This window comes from Mirounga angustirostris, unplaced genomic scaffold, assembly GCF_029215605.1.
Source record: "Mirounga angustirostris isolate CCGP_5_RB_7025 unplaced genomic scaffold, mMirAng1.0.hap1 SCAF_4, whole genome shotgun sequence".
NCBI lineage: Eukaryota > Metazoa > Chordata > Mammalia > Carnivora > Phocidae > Mirounga > Mirounga angustirostris.
This window is the reverse complement of record NW_026991712.1, coordinates 71,975,938-71,998,005: the sequence shown is the minus strand read 5'-3', so window position 1 is coordinate 71,998,005 and position 22,068 is coordinate 71,975,938. Positions and strand designations below refer to the sequence as shown.

Sequence of the window (22,068 nt, the reverse complement as noted above, 5' to 3'; positions counted from 1 at the left end):
CCAAAGCACTGTTGCGTATAGTCGTTAAACACTACTATCTAGCCTTCAATGATTCTTCCTTCAACTACAAGTCATTTAAAGATAAAAAGTATTTAAATAAAATACAATGTCTAGCTACATTTCACGAACTCTTTGTATGTTTCATGTGCTTTTAAATGGTCATTTTCATCGTTTTCATTTTAAAAGATATCACGGGAGAGCTACATTCTCTTCATTGATGCATGGTTAATAGTGCCAGAAAAACTGCCTTCTCTGAAAAAAATCCCCACTTTAATATGGAATCTAATGAACATATAGATAAGATCGTCGAAACCTGACATAGACATCAGAGTTTCCAGCAAAAATACATTAAAGCATAAAGAGAAAATATTAAAACCATCTTCAGTGTTTTCAGGACATCGAGGCCATCATTTTAAAAGCCCTAAATACTGCCTCTAGGGAAAGCTGAAAAACATTTTCTTTTGATTAAAGAGCATGATAAAGTCACTTAACATGTCTTTTATAATATACATCTACATTTGACTGTGGTGGGGAGCATATCGGGTGTGCTTGTGCTAATACCACATTCCCATGTGGTAAGACAGTCACGGACTTCTGGCTGTGCCTACCCACTCCTTTTCCTTTAAAAGGGCTCATAATGCTCTAAACTTCCTGCCTTCTTTAGAGACACATGAAACTGTCACAGGTCCTGGACAATAAAAGCGTTGTTATAAAAAAGAAAAAAAGGTATCCCATATCTAGTCAAAGAATCATGTGGTTTCACTAAAACGTGAATTTGTACCTTTTTTCATAATTATTGGGTGGTTTTTATAAAAATAAAGCTGTTTCCTTAAGGGGGAGAAAAACTTTTGCCAATCAGAATATCTTCATTCTGGGGGGGGAAAAAAAAAAGACTTTTTCCTCTGAAAATAATGAACTTCAGTGCCTGGCTGGATGAAAATTCACTGACTTATTCAAATGAAAACAAATTATTGTGCCCCTAGAAATGAGGTTTTTTTTCACTAGCACGGTCTGAGATAGCATCTGGAAACGGTCATCAAAATGTTAAGATTCAAAAGCAAGCATCTGTGTACAGAGTTGGACCCCGCTGACTTAGTGCCCCTACCAACAAAGATGACCGTCCAAAGGGACAGATACATGATGGCAGTCTGCAGGCTGGTAACATCATCTCATGTCCTCTGCTTCCAACTATATGTTCACAAATGTTTGAATTTATATTTAAACTCAATATCATTTAATGGTGGTAAAATGCCCAAGCCTGCACGGGACTGGTCCAAAGGGGGACATTTAACCTGGCTCTCCACAAGCTCCAGTTCAAAATAGGAAAGCATCAGAATCAAAAACTGCTTGATTTCCTGGACAGCAAATATTCTCCCTGGACATATTGTCGCTCCTGACCCAAAGGGCATGTAGTAATACTTTAACTTGATTCCATTACTATAGAAGGTGGTCTTTGTCTTCCCATTTTCATCAAGATATCGATCGTATTTAAAGGTCTGCAATAAAAATACAAAAAAACAGAACTGTAAGATAGTTTTAAAGGAATTTATCGGTTTCTTGACCTGGACGCTCCAAAGAATAATTTTCTTTTTTAATCCAATCTATTGGTAATTTAGCAAATTCCCCCAACTTAACTCAGAAATTAATAAGGAATAGGAGTTTAACAAGAACTGATGGGAACAGAAAAAGCTTTATAATACCTTCCATTCTGCCTGGGTGACTAGTTCCTCCATTAGGCAGAACAAGAAGGAAGAGTTCAAATTAGAAACTAAAAGAACCAGTATATTAGCCTCATTTCCTGGATTTGGGAGCAGGCAATTGTTAAGGAAAAAGAAAGGCAGCAGCTTTATTATAATGATTGCAAACATAATCTAGCAGAGATGATGTGATGACAGGTTATCAGGAATTTTAAAATTCAGGCCATCATCCAGGTCTTCCAAAATATATGAATATTGGACATAATTTAGAAGACAATCCCTATGGCTTCAATGGTTAAGTCAATTCTTATTTTTTTAAAGATTTATTTATTAAAAAGAGAGAGAGAGCACCTTTTGGGGGGGGGGGCAGAGGGAGAGGGAGAGACATAATCTTAAGCAGACTCCTGGCCAATCACAGAGCCCAACACATGGGGCTCGATCTCATGACCCATGAGATCATGACCTGAGTCCAACGTTTAACCGACAAAGCCAACCATGCGCCCTGGTAAATTTCCTCTTTATTTCCATCTGGGTAGACATCACCTGGATATTGAATTTTGATGAACAGTCACTTACCAAAGGGTCTGGGTAGATTTCTGGATCAAAATGCATTAACTGCGGGTAAAGAGCTATGATGTCATCTTTGCGGATGTTATAGGAACTGTCCTGGAGGTGCAAAGTGAAATCCTCTTTAGCAGTCCGGATGTTCAAAGAGGCACTGGAAAGCCTCAGAGACTCCTTGATGATGCTATCTAAATATTTTTAAAGGAAGAAGCGAGGAGAAGGAGGAAAGCAAGAACAAATCATGTATTTAAAGGCCTCATAATATGAAGTCTGAAATACTGCTAGCAGATTATAGCACAACCTGAACAGACTAGGGGAAGCTGGCCAGATAAAACTTACCCAATTTTTTTTTTCTGTTGCCACTATGCTGTAATCAATGATTCAGTTGTGTCTGAATGTCATTTTTACCTGATAATCTGAGTTTATGATCATCATTTTGTAAGGATATAATCTTGGTTATCAATGGCAACTAGACTTATAATTTTATGGAAAAATAATCTTATTTCCACATGACACTAGACATCTAATACAATTGGAAAAATCAGTAACTCACTTTTATGTGAATTACTCAAATTTTATTACTTCTGAGATTTAATATACTGATATCATTTTCACATAGAAATATTTTTCCAGATGTTTAATGCTGCTCCAGTTCAGTGTTTCCAAGACCCCATTTTTATGATTACACTACCTGATGGTGTGTGATGGTGCCCTACTGTCTGGTAAAGATATAAAGGGACAAAAAAAACCACCCTGCAAATAGCTAAAATATGCAGATCCAATGAGAAGGTCTAGCCTGACCTTCCAGCCTCTATCCTTTTAGCGGTCATGTTTCAGGTGGTCATCATATGATTGTGTGTAAAATCATAACCTGTTAGCCCTTTCTTTTTCAAATGAGAAAAGCAAGTCCCCCCAAAATGCAATGGCATGTCTGGGGTCATCCGTGGTTGGCAGAACCCCCTATGCTTCTTGCCTCATGTCCCTTCCACTAAGACCTGCTGCCCCTAACAACATGCACTGGGTTCTTTCCTCAAGAGAAAATAACAAAAACAAAAAGAAAACTCTTTATCACTATAAAAATAGAGTATTTTTGTATTTCTGCAAACCACAGAGAAGCAAAAATAAGAAATACAAAATAACCTTCAATCCCATCACTCAACCCATGCAACTAATTCTAGTGTCTTGATGGTACTTTTTCCTCCTTTATTTCATGAAAATGAGTAATATGCTCCCATTAATCATAACATCAGTGGTAAGGGGAATATAATAAAGGAGACAGAGTAGGGCAGGGCAGAGAAGCAGTTGAAAAGGTAGGGTCAGGAGTCTCACATTAACACTGTATCTGGTTCCACCATTCCATCCCAGGTATGAACTTAACCTCTCCGTGTCAATTTCCTAATCTGTTCTGTAGAAATTAGTCACCAGTCATAGGATTGCAGTGAGGATCGAACGGGATCACACATATGAAATACTTCGCTTAATGCCTACAGGTAAGTGCATAATAGATATTGGCAATTACTGTTTGTGGAACACAGTAAATGAAATGTAACACAGTAAGCATACCTAGCACTGGCAAGTCATTCAGTTGCATTTGATTCAAACAAATAGGACTGCCGTCAAAGCTGATTTTTTGGCCAGCATTCTCTAGTGTTTTATTCACTTCTTCAGCAGCTGCTTTCATTGCTTCAGGGCTCCTAGCAAAAGTGGAGAAAAGAAGAGATGTACAGAAAATAAATGTTTTCTATACCAAAAGATCTGCAAACAGGAGTTTTCCCCTTCTTTTTACTAGGTGGTCAGGATACCAGAGAAAGTAGGAAAGGGACATTTCCCAATTACTTTTTACTCCATTTTGTAATTGTGTCTAAATCCTTGGATATTAACAAGAATTGTTGCCTTAAAAGGCCTTGCAACACAGAAGTAAAACTTTGGCCATACTTTTATAAATAAATGATTCTAATAAAGATTAAATGGTCAAATTAGTCACGTACTTAACAACTGAGAAGGAATATTGCATGTAAGATTAATAATTATAAAGTATTAGCTAAATTGCAAATGGATGTCAAAATTTACTCTTAAAACCCATACCACGATTTCGGGTAGAACAACAGCTTTCCCATTCTTATATTGTTCTAGCACTTTAACTTGTAAAATGAATGCTAGTGCATTTTAGTGCATGGACATTTACTGGATCCTTAGGGCCATGGGGATCTATATAACATGATTGCAGTAAATGAGTCTCAGAAATGTTTGACTGGTAAGTATATGTGTGACTGTCATAAAATAGTTACTAGTACCCTTATGATACTATATTGATGTTGTAACCTTACTGAAAATATATGAACTTATTCTGGATGGAGATCTCTTAAGTAAAAACTTGGGAAGACATTTAACATTTGAGACAGATTAGTATGGGGTTTTTATATCTGAAATTGTTTCTAATTTTTTTTGGGGGGGGAGAGAGAGAGCGCACGCATGCGTGCGTGGGAGGGTGGGGCAGAGGAAGAACTTGAGCAGGCTTCACGCCCAGGGCAAAGCCTGATGTGACCTCACAACCCTGAGATCATGACCTGAACTGAAACCTAGAGTCAGACACTTAACCGAATAAGCCACCCTAGTGCCCCTAAATATTTTTTATATTAAATACATAAAACTGTCAGCCATCAGTGGAAATTTGGCATTCCCAATGCTACGGTATAGTAATTTTGTGTCCACGTGACACTAAACGCCCAATTTAACCAGAATAATCCAATAAACCATTTGAATGTCAAATTTCTAAAAGACTAACACTTTGGAACACAGTCATGTTAGGTAAAGTATGTTACATGCAATGTTTTTGTTACATACTTTTAAAAGGCAAAATCTAGCCAAAGCCCATCAATAATAATCAGTAGAATTGATCCATAGCTATCATAGTTGGTCCAATAAACAGTAAGACAGAAATTACTAATGGGGTGGAAACAAACTGTTTTTTGCCTTTTTTTTTTTTTAAAGATTTTATTTATTTTTTAGAGAGCGAGCGAGAGAGAAACAGCATGAGAGGGGAGAGGGTCAGAGGGAGAAGCAGGCCCCCCACCAAGCCGGGAGCCCGATGTGGGACTCGATCCCAGGACCCTGGGATCATGACCTGAGCCAAAGGCAGACGCTTAACCATCCGAGCCACCCAGGCGCCCGGAAACAAACTGTTAATACACAGAGGACTAAGACATAGGCACTGCCCTTTCACTGTCCACAAGTCCGAATCATTAAGTACATTTTTATGATTATGAAGATAGAATTCATCAACTTGAGTAGGCATCATGAGGAAGAGCCTGGGGTTGAACGCAAGGGCTCTGGGCCCAGGTGGCTTGAACTGACCCTATGCAGTGCATTCTTCCCCCTGGAAAGGTCTCTGCTTCTGCAGGAGGAGTGTGCCAGGCACGGCTGCTTATGGTTTTGTGAGGATTGGATGAACTGATACATGTTAAACACTTACAAAGTAAATGTCACATTCTTGACTGATAGCATGAGAAATTACCATGACTCTTTTTTTTTTTTTAGTTAAAATAGTAGCTTTTCTGCTTTCAATTAAAATAAAGAAATAAATTGATAAATTGCTAGTTACCTAATCATTTGAAATAAGCTCCAGAAAGTCGCCGGGATGGTGTTTGCTTGTGACGCCCAGAGGATAGCGAGGTGTGTCTTAGCCTTATCCATGTCATCTAAGGTGGAAAACATGTCATTCAGAAACCTGACCAGTTCCGAGATGCGGTCTCTCTTTCCGAGGTTCTCATGCCTCAAGCCCTCTGCCAGTTTTTCCCTAGCATGGTGTGCGGTCTTGAACACATGAATGGGGAGGCCTGCTACCAGAGCCGGAAAGATTTTGTCAAATTCCTTGAAGTGGTCAAGGTTATTCAGAATGAGTCCTTTTTGTGCGTCTTGCCCCGTAAGATCTTTGCCAAAGAGAGTTAAATACCCAGCTTCAAACATCACTCGGTAGCAGAAGGAATACATCCCTTCCGTCACCCAGGCAGGCGTCTTTGATTTAGATACCAGCGGACGTCTCATGACAAGTTGGAGGTTCTCCATCATGGCTTCTGTGAGGGAATTCAAGGCATCGCCCTGCAGGGTTTTGATGAAAGTTTTACTTATATTATCAGTGGTGTTTCCATCACTCAGGTCAATGCTTCTGTGCCCAAATGCCTGCCGATAAATGAAATGTGTGAAAAAAGAGATTAAACCTGATGCAGTGCTAGGAAATGGCTGAAAAACAGATTAGATACTTCCATAATTCTCTCCTTGTTAAAAACAGGGCAGGAGGGAAATTGGCCTTTGTACATACAATTTCATAGCACTTTCCAAAAAAATGGTCAAATCCTACCCTTCCTGGAAGGCCAAGTTGAAATTCCAGCTCTTCAGTGAAACTTCCCGCAACCATGAAAGTTGTCCATTTCTTACTTTTCTTATGCTACTGAATCTATTGGCATGTTAATTTGGTATTAATCCATATTTGTCTTAGTCATCAGTTCTCTGCTACATTTATTGTAGATGTACTTCAACCAGACTTTAGTCTACTTAGAGCTGAGACCGTGTCTAATATTTCCTTGCAGAGACTCACTAAATATTGGCTAGTTGCTGTCTCTCTCAAAGAACCTCTCAGATTATTGCTAAGCGATGCCCAAATATCTGATCAGTTGCTTGACAAAATTTAAAAATTGTGTGGCAAAAGTGTGGTAAAACAATTGTTTAGTGCTAAGTTTCCGCCACATGTGCTCTGGGAGTTATGTAGATGTGGTTGACATGAAGGAGTTTGTACCTATCTTACTGATACAGTGCCATCTGGCTCAATAAAATATTTCATTTTTATTTCACTCTAGGTGGTTAAGAAATGACAAATCTATACCTATTTTGACTTTTGAAACAATTATTACCAAGAGGTTCTGTCTAATTGGATTCATTATATTTCTAAGAATCTCCATGGAAGGATAACTCTCTTCAACATGTCTATTTCTAAGTCTAAGTACATCAAAAGGCTAAGTAGACTGACATACAAAAAGTAGAAAAAAGCCGAATGCTGTATAAATGGGAAACTGGTTACCTTTGCAGAAGTAGTGAAGTGAAACTTTTTCCAATCCAAGTATTTCCCATGGCACAACACCTTCTGGTATGACAAGGGATTTGTGATGAAGTGGACATAGTTTCCCATCAATCTGCAGGTGAAAACGTGACCATGTTTCCTTTGATTTGCTCTCAGGAACTCAAGAGGATTGGCACCAAATTTCAGAGCACATCCCAGGTATGGAATCAACCCATTCTCCAGAGGTGGTTCACCCATTTGTCTGTAAGACACAAACATATGATAAGTATGGGAAATTACACATTGTTTTTATTTACACCTGATTTAAACTTTTACTACTGACTTCAAACTTCAGAACTCTACAGTTATAGATAGTTCCTTTGTTGAAGGGGCCCTGCTCTTTTACTAAAATAATGGGTTTTTTTAACCTAGTAACATGATATGTTGGTAAAAATGATTGCTAAATCCATCCATCCATCCATCCATCCATCCATCCATCCATCCATCCATCCATATATCCATTCCACAAACACTTATTGAATGTCTACTATGTGATAGTCCCTTTTTCCAATGATGAGGATAAAAGGATCAACAAAGCCAACAAGATTCTGCCTCTCAGTACAGAGGAAACTATACTCTAGTGTTTATATTTCTCCTAAACATCATCTGCCTGAGTCTCTCAAAATGTTTTATATGATTGTTTTCTTTAAAGATATAAAATACTGAATTGCAGAGAGGATGGCAAAATTGAAGTTTTCAAAATCTTCATAGTTTAAAGACATTATTATTCTATAATGATTGTTGAAGACAATTTGAGAAATTAGCTTATTATAAAATGAAATTAAGTAAGATAAGTATTGATAGGATCACCAATTGTAACTCAACACTCATGCTATTTGTTGTCTCTTTTTAATTGAAGTATAGTTGAAACAGTCTTGCATGCTATTTATTTTTTTTAAGATTTTATTTATTTATTTGAGAAAGAGAGAGAACACAAGCAGGGAGGAGGGGCAGAGGGAGAGGGAGAAGCAGGCTCCCTGATGAGCAGGGGTTCTTGACCTGAGCCAAATGCAGATACTTAACCGACTGAGCCACCCAGGCACCCCTCTTTCATGCTATTTTAAGTGTTTTTATTAAATACTATAAACATTAATTTTCCAACATAAACTCCTATCCCTCTTGACAGAACTACTTAGCATAAAATAATTATGTTCATTTTATGAGTTCAAAGATAAGTAAGGCTAACAACTAAAACTAGAAATTATCGGGCCTGAATTAAAATACCATAAAGCACACACACACACACAAACAATTTGTAAACGAGACAGCACATAGCAATCTACATAGCTGAAGATATGCTGTGGGTAATTCTATCTTTTGGAGATTGACATAACAGAATGCTTACATAGCCCTCCCCCAAATACTCTTTGAGCCAATCAGAAGGTAAATAAAAACGGCTATGTATGTGACCCTATTTGTATTTCTTGTCTTCTTGAAGCCATTATGAATAAATGACACATAAATAAAAGTGATGTTACCTAAATTTAGCAGTTGCCCGATTTACCATGGTTTATTATCATTAATGAGAAGAAGATAATAGAATGACCAATGCAGGCTCTGTGCTCTTGTCCAGACCTAGGCTGAGTCTATCCAGCGCACAAGAACTAGCTGAGAAGAGAACATTCATTTAGTCAGAGCATCTATTTAATCCTCATGCTAGAAAGAAACCTTTTCCAATACAGATCCCACTTACCACTTGTATCCTTACTAATCCAGACTTCATCTTTATATACACCCAGAAACATACACAGAGACCTTATAAACTTTTTGTCACTTATGTTTAACAAGTGTGTACATTTTTGCATGATCATGGGTATGTCAGTACTAAAAGGGAAAGACTGCCATTCAATCTTTTATTAGATGTAATATGATACCACTTCAAATTTGTAAATTATATCTTAAATCTAAAGTTTTTTAGTTAAAAAAAGAAGAAAATGCTAGTGAGTGTAAGTACAGAACACCGAATTTATTATATAACAACGAAGGTAAAAGAACTTTAAATGAATGAACTAAAACACAGTTAAAGACAAAACTTTCCTTACCTTCTCCTCGTTCCAAGAATAAGCCATAAACAACAGCACGCTGCTACAACAATCCCCCAGATCAAAGATATGGTCATCATCTTGCAAATCTAATGCAAAACTTCTGAAGAGGAGAGTCTCTGATTAGAAAGGTAAGGATGTCACTGAACAGAGACTCCAGCTAGACTTTTATATAAGGCAAGATCCTACACTTGAGTGACCAAAGCAAACAATTAACCATTTGTTCATCCTATTAGAAAAAAAAAAAAAAAGCCTGGCCTTGAACTAAGTCCACAGGTATCAGAAGAGGTTCCAAAACAATCAGAGACCTGCAATAGTTGATAAGTTGAAGGTCTTTCAAACAGATGCTGACTTAACATTCAGACCTGGTAACAACAGCTAATATTGCAAGTTTAGTATGCTTATAAAAAGGACAAAACAAGGTAGCGGGAGGGGAAGAACGAAGCGGGGGAAATCGGAGGGGTAGATGAACCATGAGCGACGATGGACTCTGAAAAACAAACTGAGGGTTCTAGAGGGGAGGGGAGTGGGAGGATGGGTTGGCCTGGTGATGGGTATTGAGGAGGGCACATTCTGCATGGAGCACTGGGTGTTGTGCACAAACAATGAATCATGGAACACATCATCTAAAACTAATGATGTAATGTATGGGGATTAACATAAGAATTAAAAAAAAGAAAAAAAAAAGGACAAAACATAAACATTTTCAAGATGAACATATCAAATAGTAGTGTAAAATATAATAATCTAAAGAAAAATAAGCATATGTTATCATTAAGCTAGTGGTTGGATCTTGTTACCTTTTGAAGAAGAAATCAATTTAAATGATTAACAAGAGATATGGTGGTCAAGTTCAAAGGAAAGAGAACTGGGTGAAATGTTTCTGCTGCTTCATGTTTCAGTGCTTTTACAAAGTCATAGATATTTTACTATATATAGTAACACGTTACTTACCTACCATTCTCAAGAAAGTATCCCACATAAGTTCATCTTCCAATTAAACAGTTTATTTAAACATCACAATTTTATCAACCATCTTTGCTAATTTAAAATATGTTTATTAATTTTTCTAATTGTTAAAGTAATACAATTTCATTTTGAATCATTTAGGACTAACTGAAACATATCTTGGTAGAAAGGGAAAGTCAATTTATAATTAACCTCCCCTACTACTCCCCACTCAGAGGCAACGACTGTTAACTGTATGGTATGTATCCTTCTAAATTTTATTTCAGTGTACACATATACAAAACTTGAGCATCTATTCTGTGCCAAGAAATCTTCAAAGATATTCTGGTTACAGGTGTTAACAAAATGGACAGATTTCCTACTCTAATGGGGACTCTATTTCAATAGAGAGACAGATATTAAAATATAAGTGTTAATAAAATAAAACATGGTGTAGAAAGTATTGGGGACGAGAGCAGCTTTAGATATGGTATTCAGGGAAGGGCTCTCTGAGGAGGGGACAGACCTTGTAAGATCACCAAGGGAGACAATAAAGCCCAGGAAAACAATAGAGTCCAACACCAGGTCACAAAGCACTCCATTTATTGATGTCAGTCAGAGAGTGGGAAAAGAGGAGATAGATAAGAAAGAACCAGGAAGAAAGCCAAGAGGATATGGTGTCACAAGAAGCAAGAGGAGAATGCACTTGAAGATGAGTGATGAATTGTATCACATGCTACTTTGAGGTCAAGAAAGATGACAAAGAAAACTTGTATTTGACAACATGGATATAGTTGGTGAGTCACACATAAACACATAGGGATGCGTTATATTGGATACTTTTGTTGTTGTTGTTCTATAGCATTAAAAAATGAATGCCACATTATGGACATTTCCTGTGAGAGAGAGAGAGAGAGATTTTTTACATATATATATATATATATGTCTCTTCACTTTTAATGTGTGTATAGTCTTCCATTGACTAAATCAGTTAACTGATTCCCTACTGATGGACATTTGGTTTGTTTCCAGATTTGGGCCATAGAATCCATAGAATAATCTCATGCTTTTTTGCCTCCTTAAGCAGAGACCACAAATCTTTTTGTGTTTTGTGATTTATGATCATAATTATTAATATCAATCCTTGTATGGCAGTACATAGATTTCTCAATCGACTTAGGTTTTTTTAGGGCTTTCTGCACATTAAATGTATTTAGAGTGATGTGCCTTTTTGAATAACTCTGTTTTTTCTCTACAACTCTGAAAACTAAACCTTTACAGTCAGGATATGACAGTTAGAGAAAGCACCAACCCAATATCTGAACAATTTAACCCTTTAGAGTCACCTCTCAAACAAACAAATGAAAACAAACAAAACACCTACAGGAAAGGGAGCATGGGACCTCTAAGTATCATCTTGCAACTTCCTGTGAATTTATAATTATGTCAAAATTAAAGATTTTCAAATAGCGCAGGGGAAATACGTTCACAACCCTGGGAAAACTTCCTTAGGTTTTGTTTCAGAACCGTACAAACTCCTTTCAAATACAGCCTGGTTAGTATTTATCTCTATTTTCTTTACCCTGATCTCTTCCTTTAACTCCTTCACTTACTATCCCTCTTCTACACAACGAAAGCCCAGGAAACACACACACAGTTTCCTTCATTTGGCTGAGGGAGAGCTATGGCTTGAATATCAATATTCCTATTTTTTTCTTATTGTATATGGTTTACATGTTCTTTCTGAGGATGTCACTTCCTGCTGCTGTCACATGGCCACAAAGGGCATCCATTACACCCCTAATATGCTGCTTCGAATCTGATGAGTGGGAATGTAGATGCTTGTTACAGTTGTCCAAACTATTAGTAGGCTTCGTGGAAATACCTAAAAGATTTCCTGATGAGACAAGGATGTAAAGTTTCATGCATGGATTTTAGGACATCTCAGTGTGTTCAGCATGGTGCTTGGAGTATCAGGCATTAAATAAATGCTAGCTGAGTTGGAAAGTCCCTTTCTTGCTTTTTTACTCTCCACTATGTGCCAAAATGTGAAGTTTTGTTTTCTCCTGGCTCCCCTTCTCTCTCTCTCGCCACACTCATATACTCACACTCACTTACACACACACACACACACACTCATACACACCCACACTCACACTGAGCACCTACTCCTTGTGTCAGGTACTGCGTCAACACTGGGGACACAGTGATGCACGAGGCAGCCATGAGCCCTGACCCTGTGGGGCTTCGACTGCAGTGCGGGAAAGAGTAAGTGCCCCGATCCACAAAGAAGGATGTTCTAGTTGCCAGGAGGCTCAGCACGATAACTGAGTTAATCTAAACTCTCTAATCCCTCCATTGCCTGTCAATTTCCTCTTTCTTTGTAGAGAGTAGCATAGAGCACATACTTCCTGATGTGCAGAGGAAACCCTTGTTCTGAGCCTCAGAGAATATAGGGCCCGAGTCCAAGACCCCTTCAGCACAAACACATGTATACAAAACAAGGATACTCAAACTAGACCAAAAGAAGGTAATAAAGAATAACTAGAACTATCAGCTTCTGTAAACTGATGACACATTTAAGTGGTTTCCATTAAGAAATGCAGTAAACATCGTTTACATAAAACTTGCACATCAGTATGATTGCTTTAAATAAAATGAACTGTGAATGTGACCAAACAATTGAGTCGTACAAGTTGTTTTCCAGAATTTATAAGTCAGACCAGATTGCCTAAACTAATGCAATGCTTTGCATTTTTTCAAGAGCATCTCAGTTCCCATGGACTAAGAATGCACATCAGGTTCCGAATTCACCGGCAAGTCAATGGGAGACCAAAGTAGAATGAGCTGGTGAAATTTTGTTATGATTAATTTGGGGCTTTTACAATAAGCATTTAGGAAATATGTCTATTCACATTTGACCCACATCATCTATTTTTTTTAGAAAATAAAAATCCCAATTATGTTATGGCAGATATAGAGTATCTGATTCTCAAATATGGTTTTGAATCTTAAACACATGGTGTTGAGGTTGTAAATGCCTAGTACATACTCATGTGTCCATTGAACAAATACAATTTCACAAGACTAGAGAATAAGAAGGTGTTGTTAAGTCCTATCTCAGAGAATCACGATCATTTTTACATTAGTTTTGAAGTTTTTACTTTTTAATATTTCTGATATATACTTTCCTACTTGAATAATCAGTTCAGTTGGACAGGGCAGGTATTTTAACTATTTTAAAGATGAGGAAAGGGGCACGTGGGCCCCTGGATTCTGTCTCTCCCTCCACCTCTCCCCCACTCTCCCTGTGCTCTCTCTCTCTCAAATAAATGAATGGATCTTTAAAAATATATAAATATTAAAAAGAAAGATGAGGAAAGGGATGCCTGGGTGGCTGAGTCTTTAAGCATCTGAGGATTTCAGCTTACGTCATGATCTCGGGGTCATGAGATCGAGCCCCGTGTTGGGCACCATGCTCAGCAGAGAGTCTGCTTGAGATTCTCTCTTTCCCTCTCCCTCTGCCCTTCCCCCCAAGTGAGCACGTTCACACATGCTTGCTCTCTCTCTCTCTAAAATAAGTAAATAAATCATTAAAAAAACAAAATGAGGAAATAGAGGGGGCGAGGGTTTAATGGCTAATGTTGCATAGCTTGAGATAGTTCAAATATTGGTGTGGAAGCTGGAATTAAATCTAGGTTTGCATTCTGACTCTGCCACTGACTAAGTATATACCGTTGAACAAGGTGCTCTCCTCTCCAAGACTTTGCTTTTTTATCTGTAAAATAGGCATGATTATAATGCATGATTCATAATATAGGTGTCAAGGTGAAATAAGGCAATGTGCATAAAATGTTTAGCCCAGGGCTTGACACAATCTGTGCCCCAAAATGTTTGTTGTAATTATTAAGTGGCAAATCCAGGGCAACCCCAGATTCTTCTGAATTGAAGCTCAGCATTCCTCCCTTACAGCTCAGAACCTCACAAGAAGTTCAATGCAACCAGAGGGCACCTGACTACACATTTAGGAAAGAGTAAGTGCGCCACCTACATATTCAGATATAAAGTTAACTCATCAAACATGTTTCGTTCACTGATATGTAGAAGGTGCTATTAAGTAAGGAGGGAGAGATGAACAGGTTATTTAGCAAATACTTATTTCATGCATTCATTCAAATTAACTTAGCACCTACTTTGTTGCAAGGCACTTGTTAGGTGCTGAAGATAACAGAAGTAGATAAGACAGACAAAGTCTCTGGCCTCAAGGGGACATGGCCAATCAACAGGAGAACAAAGCCAATGTTTGATTTCTGATAAAGAAAGCATTGTTTCCATTACCAGAGAAGGTCAGGCAATACCTTAGTGTTTTGTGCCAAGATTTTCACAGGCTTGCCTCATTTGATCCACTTGGCAGTACTATGAGATGGACACTGTTGTCTCCCTTTGTAGATGACTCGATGCTGTGAAGCTCTGTCCCCACACCCCCTTGCAACCCCTGCTCTGCTGCACTGTGTCACAGGGAGAAGTCTTTTTTCTTAAGTTAAAGGCAGGCCTGAGGATCTAGAATCAAAGAAGGCTAAGTGGCTGCCTTGCTTTTTTTTCATGGGTCTCACCTTAATCAGAACTTTCTGGAGCTTAGTCCAGGAAGCTCAACTTGACAGTGAAAGAAGAAAAGCAATGGTTCACTGGACTCATTGGGCCCAACCAACCTAGCCAGGAGGGTAAGGGAGCTCAGGAAGAGAGAGAAAGGAGAGTGCAGCCAGAGGAGAGGGAGGGAGCTGAGCCTTTTTCCACTTTTTTCCTCACTTTTTACTTGTTATGAATAGTACTACTATGAGCATTCATGTTCAAGTTTTTGTGTGAACTTATGTTTGAAATTTCCTGGGTATACAGCTACAGTTGGATTTGCTGGGTCATATGGTAGCTCCATATTTAACTTTCTGAACTACCAAACTGGCTTCCAAAATGGCTGCACCATTTTACATTCCCAGCAGGAATGTCTGAGAATTCCAGTATTTCCATGTCTTGGTCAGCACTTACTATTGTCTGTATTTTTTGAGTATAGCCATCCTAGTGGGTATGAAGTAATATTTCATTATGGTTTTCATTTGCATTTCCTAATGATGTTGAGCATCTTTTGATGTGATTATTGGCCTTTATGAATCTTCCTTGGAGAATTCAAATCCTTTGCTCATATATGTTTTGGATATTCTGGATCTCTTACATTTTCATATGAATTTTAGAATCAGGTTGTAAATTTCTGGAAAAGAAATGTAGCTGGGATTTTGATAGGGATTGCATTTACTCTGTAGATCAATTTGGAGAGTATTGTCATCTTAACAATATTAAGTCTTTTGATCCAAGAACATAGGATGTCTTCCCATTTATTTAGGTCCTTAATTTCTTTTGATGATGTTTTGTAGTTTAGTATACAAATCTCACACGTTTCTGTTGTTGTTAAATTTATTCTTATTATTTTGCTCTTATTGGTGCTGTTGTACAGGAGGTTGTTTTCTTAATTTCATTTACAGATTGTTCATTGCTAGTGTATAGAAATAAGCTAATTTGGGAACATTGATTTTGCATTCTATAACTTTGCTGAAATTGTTTATTAGCTTTAAGAAATTTTTTTATCGATTCTTTAGAATTTTCAATATAGAAGATCATGGTTTCTGAAAATAGAGGTAGTTTTCCTTTCAAATATGTATGTCTTTTATTTCTTTTTCTTGCCCAAGTGCCCTGGATATAATTTCCTATACAGTGTTGAATAGGGGTGGCAAGAGCAGATGCCCTTGTCTTGTTCCTTATCTTTGAGGAAAAGCTTTTAGCTTTTCACCATTAAGTATGATGTTAGGTGTGGTTTTTCATATACTTTTTATTGTGTTGAGGCAGTGCCCTATTTCTAGGGTTTTTAAAATGCTTTTATCATGAAAGGGTGTTACACTTTGTTAAATATCTTTTCTGCATCTATTGAGATAATCATGTCATTTTTGTCTTTATTGCATTAATATGGTGTATTTCATTGATTAATGTTCATATGTTGAACCATCCTTGCATTCCTAGGATAAATCACATTTGTTAATGGTGTATATGCTTGTTATATGTTGCTGTATTCAGTTTGCTAGTATTTTGTTAAGGACTTTTGCATCCATATTTTTAAAGAATGCTGGTCTGTAGTTTATTTTACCTGTAATATCTTTATCTGATGTTGGGATCAGGTAATACTGGATTCATAGAATGAATTGGGAAGTGATCCCTCCTCTTCTAATCTTTGGAGAGTTTGTGAAGAGTTTGTATTATTTCTTCTTTAAATGTTTGCTAGAATTCACCAGTGAAGCTGTCTGGTTTTGGGGTTTTTCTTTGTAGGAATTCAAAAAATTTTTAATGTCAGTCTTTTTTCTCACTATAGGTCTATTTAGATTTTTTATTTCTTCTTGAGTTACCTTTGGTAATCTGTGTTTTTCTGGAATGCTTCCATTTCATCTGGGTTATTTAATTTGTTTGCATATGATTGCTCTTAGCATGCCCTTATTTCGTTCCCCCTTTTTATTTCTGTAATATCGGTAGTAATGTCCCCTCAGGTATTCTTCATTTTAGTAATTTGAGTCTCCTGTCTGTTTTTTTGTTAGGCTAGCTAAAATTTTTTCAATTTCAGTTATCTTTTCAAAGAACTAACTTTTGGTTTTGTTGATTGTATCTATTGTTTTTCCATTCTCTATTTCATGTATTTCTGCTCTGATTTTTATTATTTCTTTCCTGCTGCTTGCTTTATGTTTATCTTGCTCTTACTTTTCCAGGTTCTTAAGGTGCAAGTTTAGGTTATTAATTTGAGATCTTTATTTTTTTTAATATAGGAAGTTATAATTTTCTAAGCACTACTCTTAGTGCATTGATTTTTGGCATATTGTGTTTTTAATTTCATTCGTTTTGAAGTATTTTCTGCTTTCCTTTGTGTTATCTTCTTTGATCCACTGGTTATTTAGAAGTATATTATTTAATTTCTACACATTTGCCAAGTCCCCAAATTTCTTTCCATTATTGAATTCTAATTTCATTCCATCATGATTAGAGAATATACATTGCATGATTTCAATCTTTTAAATTTATTAGGACTTATTTTATGATCTAACACATATCTGTCTGGACAATGTTCCACATGTATTTAAGACTTTGTAGTCTGCTCTTGTTGTGTGGGTGTACATTTATTGACTCTAGTTTGTTTATAATGTTTATAATGTTGTTCAAGTCTTCTAGTTCCCATTTGGCCCCTTATCTATTTATTATTGGAAGCATTGAAACCTCTATTACTGTTGAATTGCCTATTTCTCCCTTAAGTTCTGTCAGTTTCACTTCATGTATTTTATAACTCTATTGTTTACAACTCTACTGTGCATATATATATATGTTTTAATTTCTTAAGGTTTTTATTTATTTGGGGCACCTGGGTGGCTCAGTCATTTAAGCATCTGCCTTCAGCTCAGGTCATGATCCCAGCATCCTGGGGATCGAGCCCCACATTGGGCTCTGTTCTAGGCAGGGAGCCTGCTTCTCCCTCTCCCTCTGCCTGCCTATCTGCCTACTTGTGATCTCTCTCTCTGTGTGTCAAATAAATAAATGAAATCTTATTTAAAAAAAGGATTTTATTTATTTGTCAGAGAGAGAGCACAAGCAGGGGGTGTGGCAGGCAGAGGGAGAAGCAGACTCCCCACTGAGCAAGGAGCCTGATGCGAGACTAGATCCCAGGACCCTGGGATCATGAGCTGGGCTGAAGACAGACGCTTAACTGACTGAGTCACCCAGGCATCCCAGGTGCATATATATTTATAATTGTTATAATTTCTTGATGAATCGACCCTTTTATCATTCTAGAATGTCTCTAGCAATAATTTTCTCTTACATTTGCTTGACTTTTCTCCTATTAATGTGCGTCTTTTGAAAATATTAAACCTGTTCCAACCATAGCACAAACCAGAAGGAAATAGGAAAATAATTTAAATACTGGTTGTTTTAGAGTTCACTATCTTTCCCCCAGTGTACAAATACATTTGTGCTAGAAATCTGGCTCAGTGTCATGTTTAAAGAAGTTAATGCTCATATCGCTCTCTAGTGGACAACCACATACACTGACACTTCTCTGTAGTGAAGAAAACCAGAGGAAGCACCCATAACTCTCACTGATGGAACCGTGGACTAGTGTCGTAGGAAGTACTATATAAATCCAGCCCAGGGCGCCTGGGTGGCTCAGTTGGTTAAGCGACTGCCTTCTGCTCAGGTCATGATCCTGGAGTCCCAGGATCGAGTCCCGCATCGGGCTCCCTGCTCGGCGGGGAGTCTGCTTCTCCCTCTGACCCTCCTCCCTCTCATGCTCTCTGTCTCTCATTCTCTCTCTCTCAAATAAATAAATAAAATCTTTTAAATAAATAAATAAATAAATAAATAAATAAATAAATAAATAAATCCAGCCCATAGAAACAGAGCCAGTCTCCCACCCCACATTTTGGAGCCAGCAAAACCTGGACTTGAGGAAGCCTCCATTTTGTTGTTATAAGCCAAGGGCCTGGGATTTACAAAAGAAAACAGTGAGACCACTAAGGGGCAGTGTAACCGAAACAGGGTGAGTTAGTCCTTCATGAGTCACAGAAGCTATACCATGTGAGTTGTCCCACAAAGGAAGATTTATTTGCAGCAAATAAGGAGATCACGGGGAATAACTTCCAAAACCGTGACTCTCCCAGCGAGGATAAATGGATTTCTTTTGTTTAGGTTTAGGATAAATATTTATTTTTACTTACTTAATTAATGTTTTTGAGAGAGAGAGCACACACGCAAGTGTGAGTGTGGGGGTGGGGGTGCAGAGGGAAAGGGAGAGAGAATCCTAAGCAGGCTCCATGCTCAGCACGAGTCCGATGTGGAACTTGATCCCACGACCCTGAGTTCATGACCTGAGCTGAAACCAAGAATCAGAAGCCTAACCGACTGAGCCACACAGGCACCCCGAGGATGAATATTTAGATAGGGAAGTCTTGTCATCATATGTAGAAGTGAGCAGAAGGTCATGCATGTGCCTTAAAGGAAACATGCCTATACATACATTATATGTTATGTAAATGAAGCCCGGTGCTCTTTCTTGGGTGGAGATCTTAGTATTATAATGAGGTAAAGGTAATTGTCGGACATTCCAGAGGTCACTCCAGGGCCCTTCTGTGGAGGCACAAGTCAGGGGTTTAGCTCAAACTGGTCTGGGTGATCTGGCCTGGAGGTCTTGTCAGGGCAGTTGCTATCACCTGAGGGGTGGTTTTGCTTTCAAGAGATAAGCTAGAAAGAAGAGCTTAAAAAAACCTAGGACAAAGGTTAGTGAGTACAATCAAGTGGGCAGTAAAGGTCAGGTCTTGGGTTTAGCTGGTGAGAGCAGGACCCTGGAGAAGCTCCAAACCCAGAGATCCTAGGATAAGTCCATTTGAGTTTTCCTGTTTTCAAGCATGTAGACAAAGAAGAGAAACCCAGCAGTGGGTCAGGTAGCGGGCCACAACTTCCACTTGACTCATACTGACCAAATGGTTGTTTTGCCAGGCTATAGTACTGGATCTATATATAATGCTTTTCCTCCCCTGATTGCCTTTAAGATTTCTTTAGCTTTTCCTAAAACAAAAAATACATTCTATGTTAATTAAAAAAAAAAAAAAGATTTCTTTAACTTTGGTTCTTAGGAGTTTGACAATGATTTTTTTTTTTTAAAGATTTTATTTATTTATTTGACAGAGAGAGACACAGCGAGAGAGGGAACACAAGCAGGGGGAGTGGGAGAGGGAGAAGCAGGCTTCCCACCGAGCAGGGAGCCCAATGCGGGGCTCGATCCCAGGAGCCCAGGATCATGACCGGAGCCGAAGGCAGCCGCTTAACGACTGAGCCACCCAGGCGCCCCGACAATGATGTTTTTAAGGTTTTTTTTTTTTTCTTTAATAAATTTTTGGCTTGTATTCTTTCAGACTTTGGAAAATTCTTGACCATTGTCTCTTCAAATACGCTTTTACCTCTCTCTCACTCTCTTCTTCTGGGACTCCAATTACATGTGTGTTAGTTCATTATCCCACAGTTGTCCCCTCTTCCTGCTCCTCCTTCTTCTTCCTCTTTGTGTTTCAGTTGTATGATTCTAATTGACTTATTTTCAACTTCACTGATTCTTTCTTCTGTGGTTTCTAGGCTGTTAGTGAGCTTATTGAAGAAATTCTTCCTCTCTGATCTCGTTTTTTTTTTTCTTAATTTCGAGCATTTCCATTTGACTGCTTTATAGTTTTTGTCTTTCTAATACAATACCCATCTGTTAATGCCCACTGTCCATTTGTTCCATTAGACCTTTTAACATTTTAATCATAATTCTTTTAGATTCCCTGTCAATTCCAACATCTTGATCATCTCTGAGTCTGGATCTGTTGAATTCTTTATTCCTTGAAGGTGGATTGATTTTTCTTACTTTGGTAGAAGCTACCGTGATGAGATTTAAATTCATCTATGTTAGCTAATGGGAAATAAAAACTCACCATGAGAGAAGGGGAACTCCGTACTAGGAACTCTGATCCAACTGGATGTTTCTGGTCAAGAGCTCAGTCTGGTAGAATATATGACTGAGGCAGAAAGGGCCTCTGAAACCAGGCCTCCACGTAAGGCAGCCAGGGTTGGCAAAAATAACTAAGTGTGTGAGTATAAAAATTCTAAAAGCCGCAAAATAAGATACGAAGTCTAAGACACCCTGAAGCCTGCAGAGGGATTCAGATAAGTAGCAACATCATAGCAGGGATCCATCCCACTCTGTGGAACAAAGTTTGTTTGTTTGTTTGTTTGTTTGTTTTTTAACTAATAGATTTCAATTTTTAAGACAGGTTTAGATTTACCAAAAAAACTGAGCAGAAAGCAAAAGTTCACATATATCCCCTCCCAGTTTCCCCTATTATTATCTTGCATTGATGTGGTGTTATTTGTTATAATTGATGAACCAATATTGGTACATTATTATTAACTAAAGTCCTTGGTTTACACTGGGACTCACCCCTTGTGCTGTACAGTTCTGTGAGTTTTGATGAATGCATAATGTCACATAGCCACCATTACAACATCATATAGAATAGTTTCATGGCTCCACCAATTCATTTGTTACTTCCTCCCTGACAAACCCCTCACGACAGATCTTTTTACTGCCTCTACAGCTTTGCCTTTTCCAGAATGTCATAGAGTTGGAATTAGAAAGTATGTAGCCTTTTAAGATTGGCTTCTTTCACTTTCAATATATATTTAAGATTCCTCTGTGTCTTTGCATGGCCTGATAGTTCATGTCTCTATATTGTTTAATGATACACCGTTGTATGGATGTTGTGATGGTTAATTGTATGTGCCAATTTGACTGGGCCATGGAGGGCAGCCAGGAAGGGGGTGGTGGGCAGATGTTAGGTTAAATATTATTCTGGGTATGTCAGTGAGGGTGTTTCTGGATGAGATTAACATTTGAATCAACAGACTGAGAAAGCCGATGGCCTTCCCCAATGTGGGCAGGCCTCATCCAATCCACTGAATGCCAGAACATAACAACAAAAGGCTGAGCCACTCACTTTGCCTGAGGGTCCTCAAGCTGGGACATCAGTCTTTTCTTGCCTTAGGACCCAGACTGGAACTTAAATCATCAGTTCTCCTCCTTAGACTCTGGGACTACAGA

At 38.0% G+C, this 22,068-nt stretch overlaps 1 protein-coding gene across 3 annotated transcripts in view; it reads right to left on the bottom strand.

The window, feature by feature from the left end:
* Positions 1–205: 205 nt before the first annotated feature.
* Positions 206–22,068, bottom strand: part of LOC123858207 (cytochrome P450 7A1) — a 47,910-nt gene continuing 26,047 nt past the window's right edge. For 2 of the 3 annotated variants that reach the window (XM_064588298.1, XM_064588299.1), the window contains exons 2-6: positions 7,336–7,576; positions 5,863–6,440; positions 3,825–3,955; positions 2,274–2,449; positions 206–1,496 (exon numbers count right to left, since the gene is read on the bottom strand). In XM_064588298.1, the coding sequence (XP_064444368.1) occupies positions 1,197–1,496; positions 2,274–2,449; positions 3,825–3,955; positions 5,863–6,440; positions 7,336–7,572 (1,422 nt within the window). In that variant the 5' untranslated portion in view covers positions 7,573–7,576 and the 3' untranslated portion in view covers positions 206–1,196. Of the gene's footprint in view, positions 1,497–2,273; positions 2,450–3,824; positions 3,956–5,862; positions 6,441–7,335; positions 7,577–9,416; positions 9,520–22,068 lie in introns of all 3 variants that reach the window. The other variant, XM_045895317.3, reaches the window with a different exon arrangement.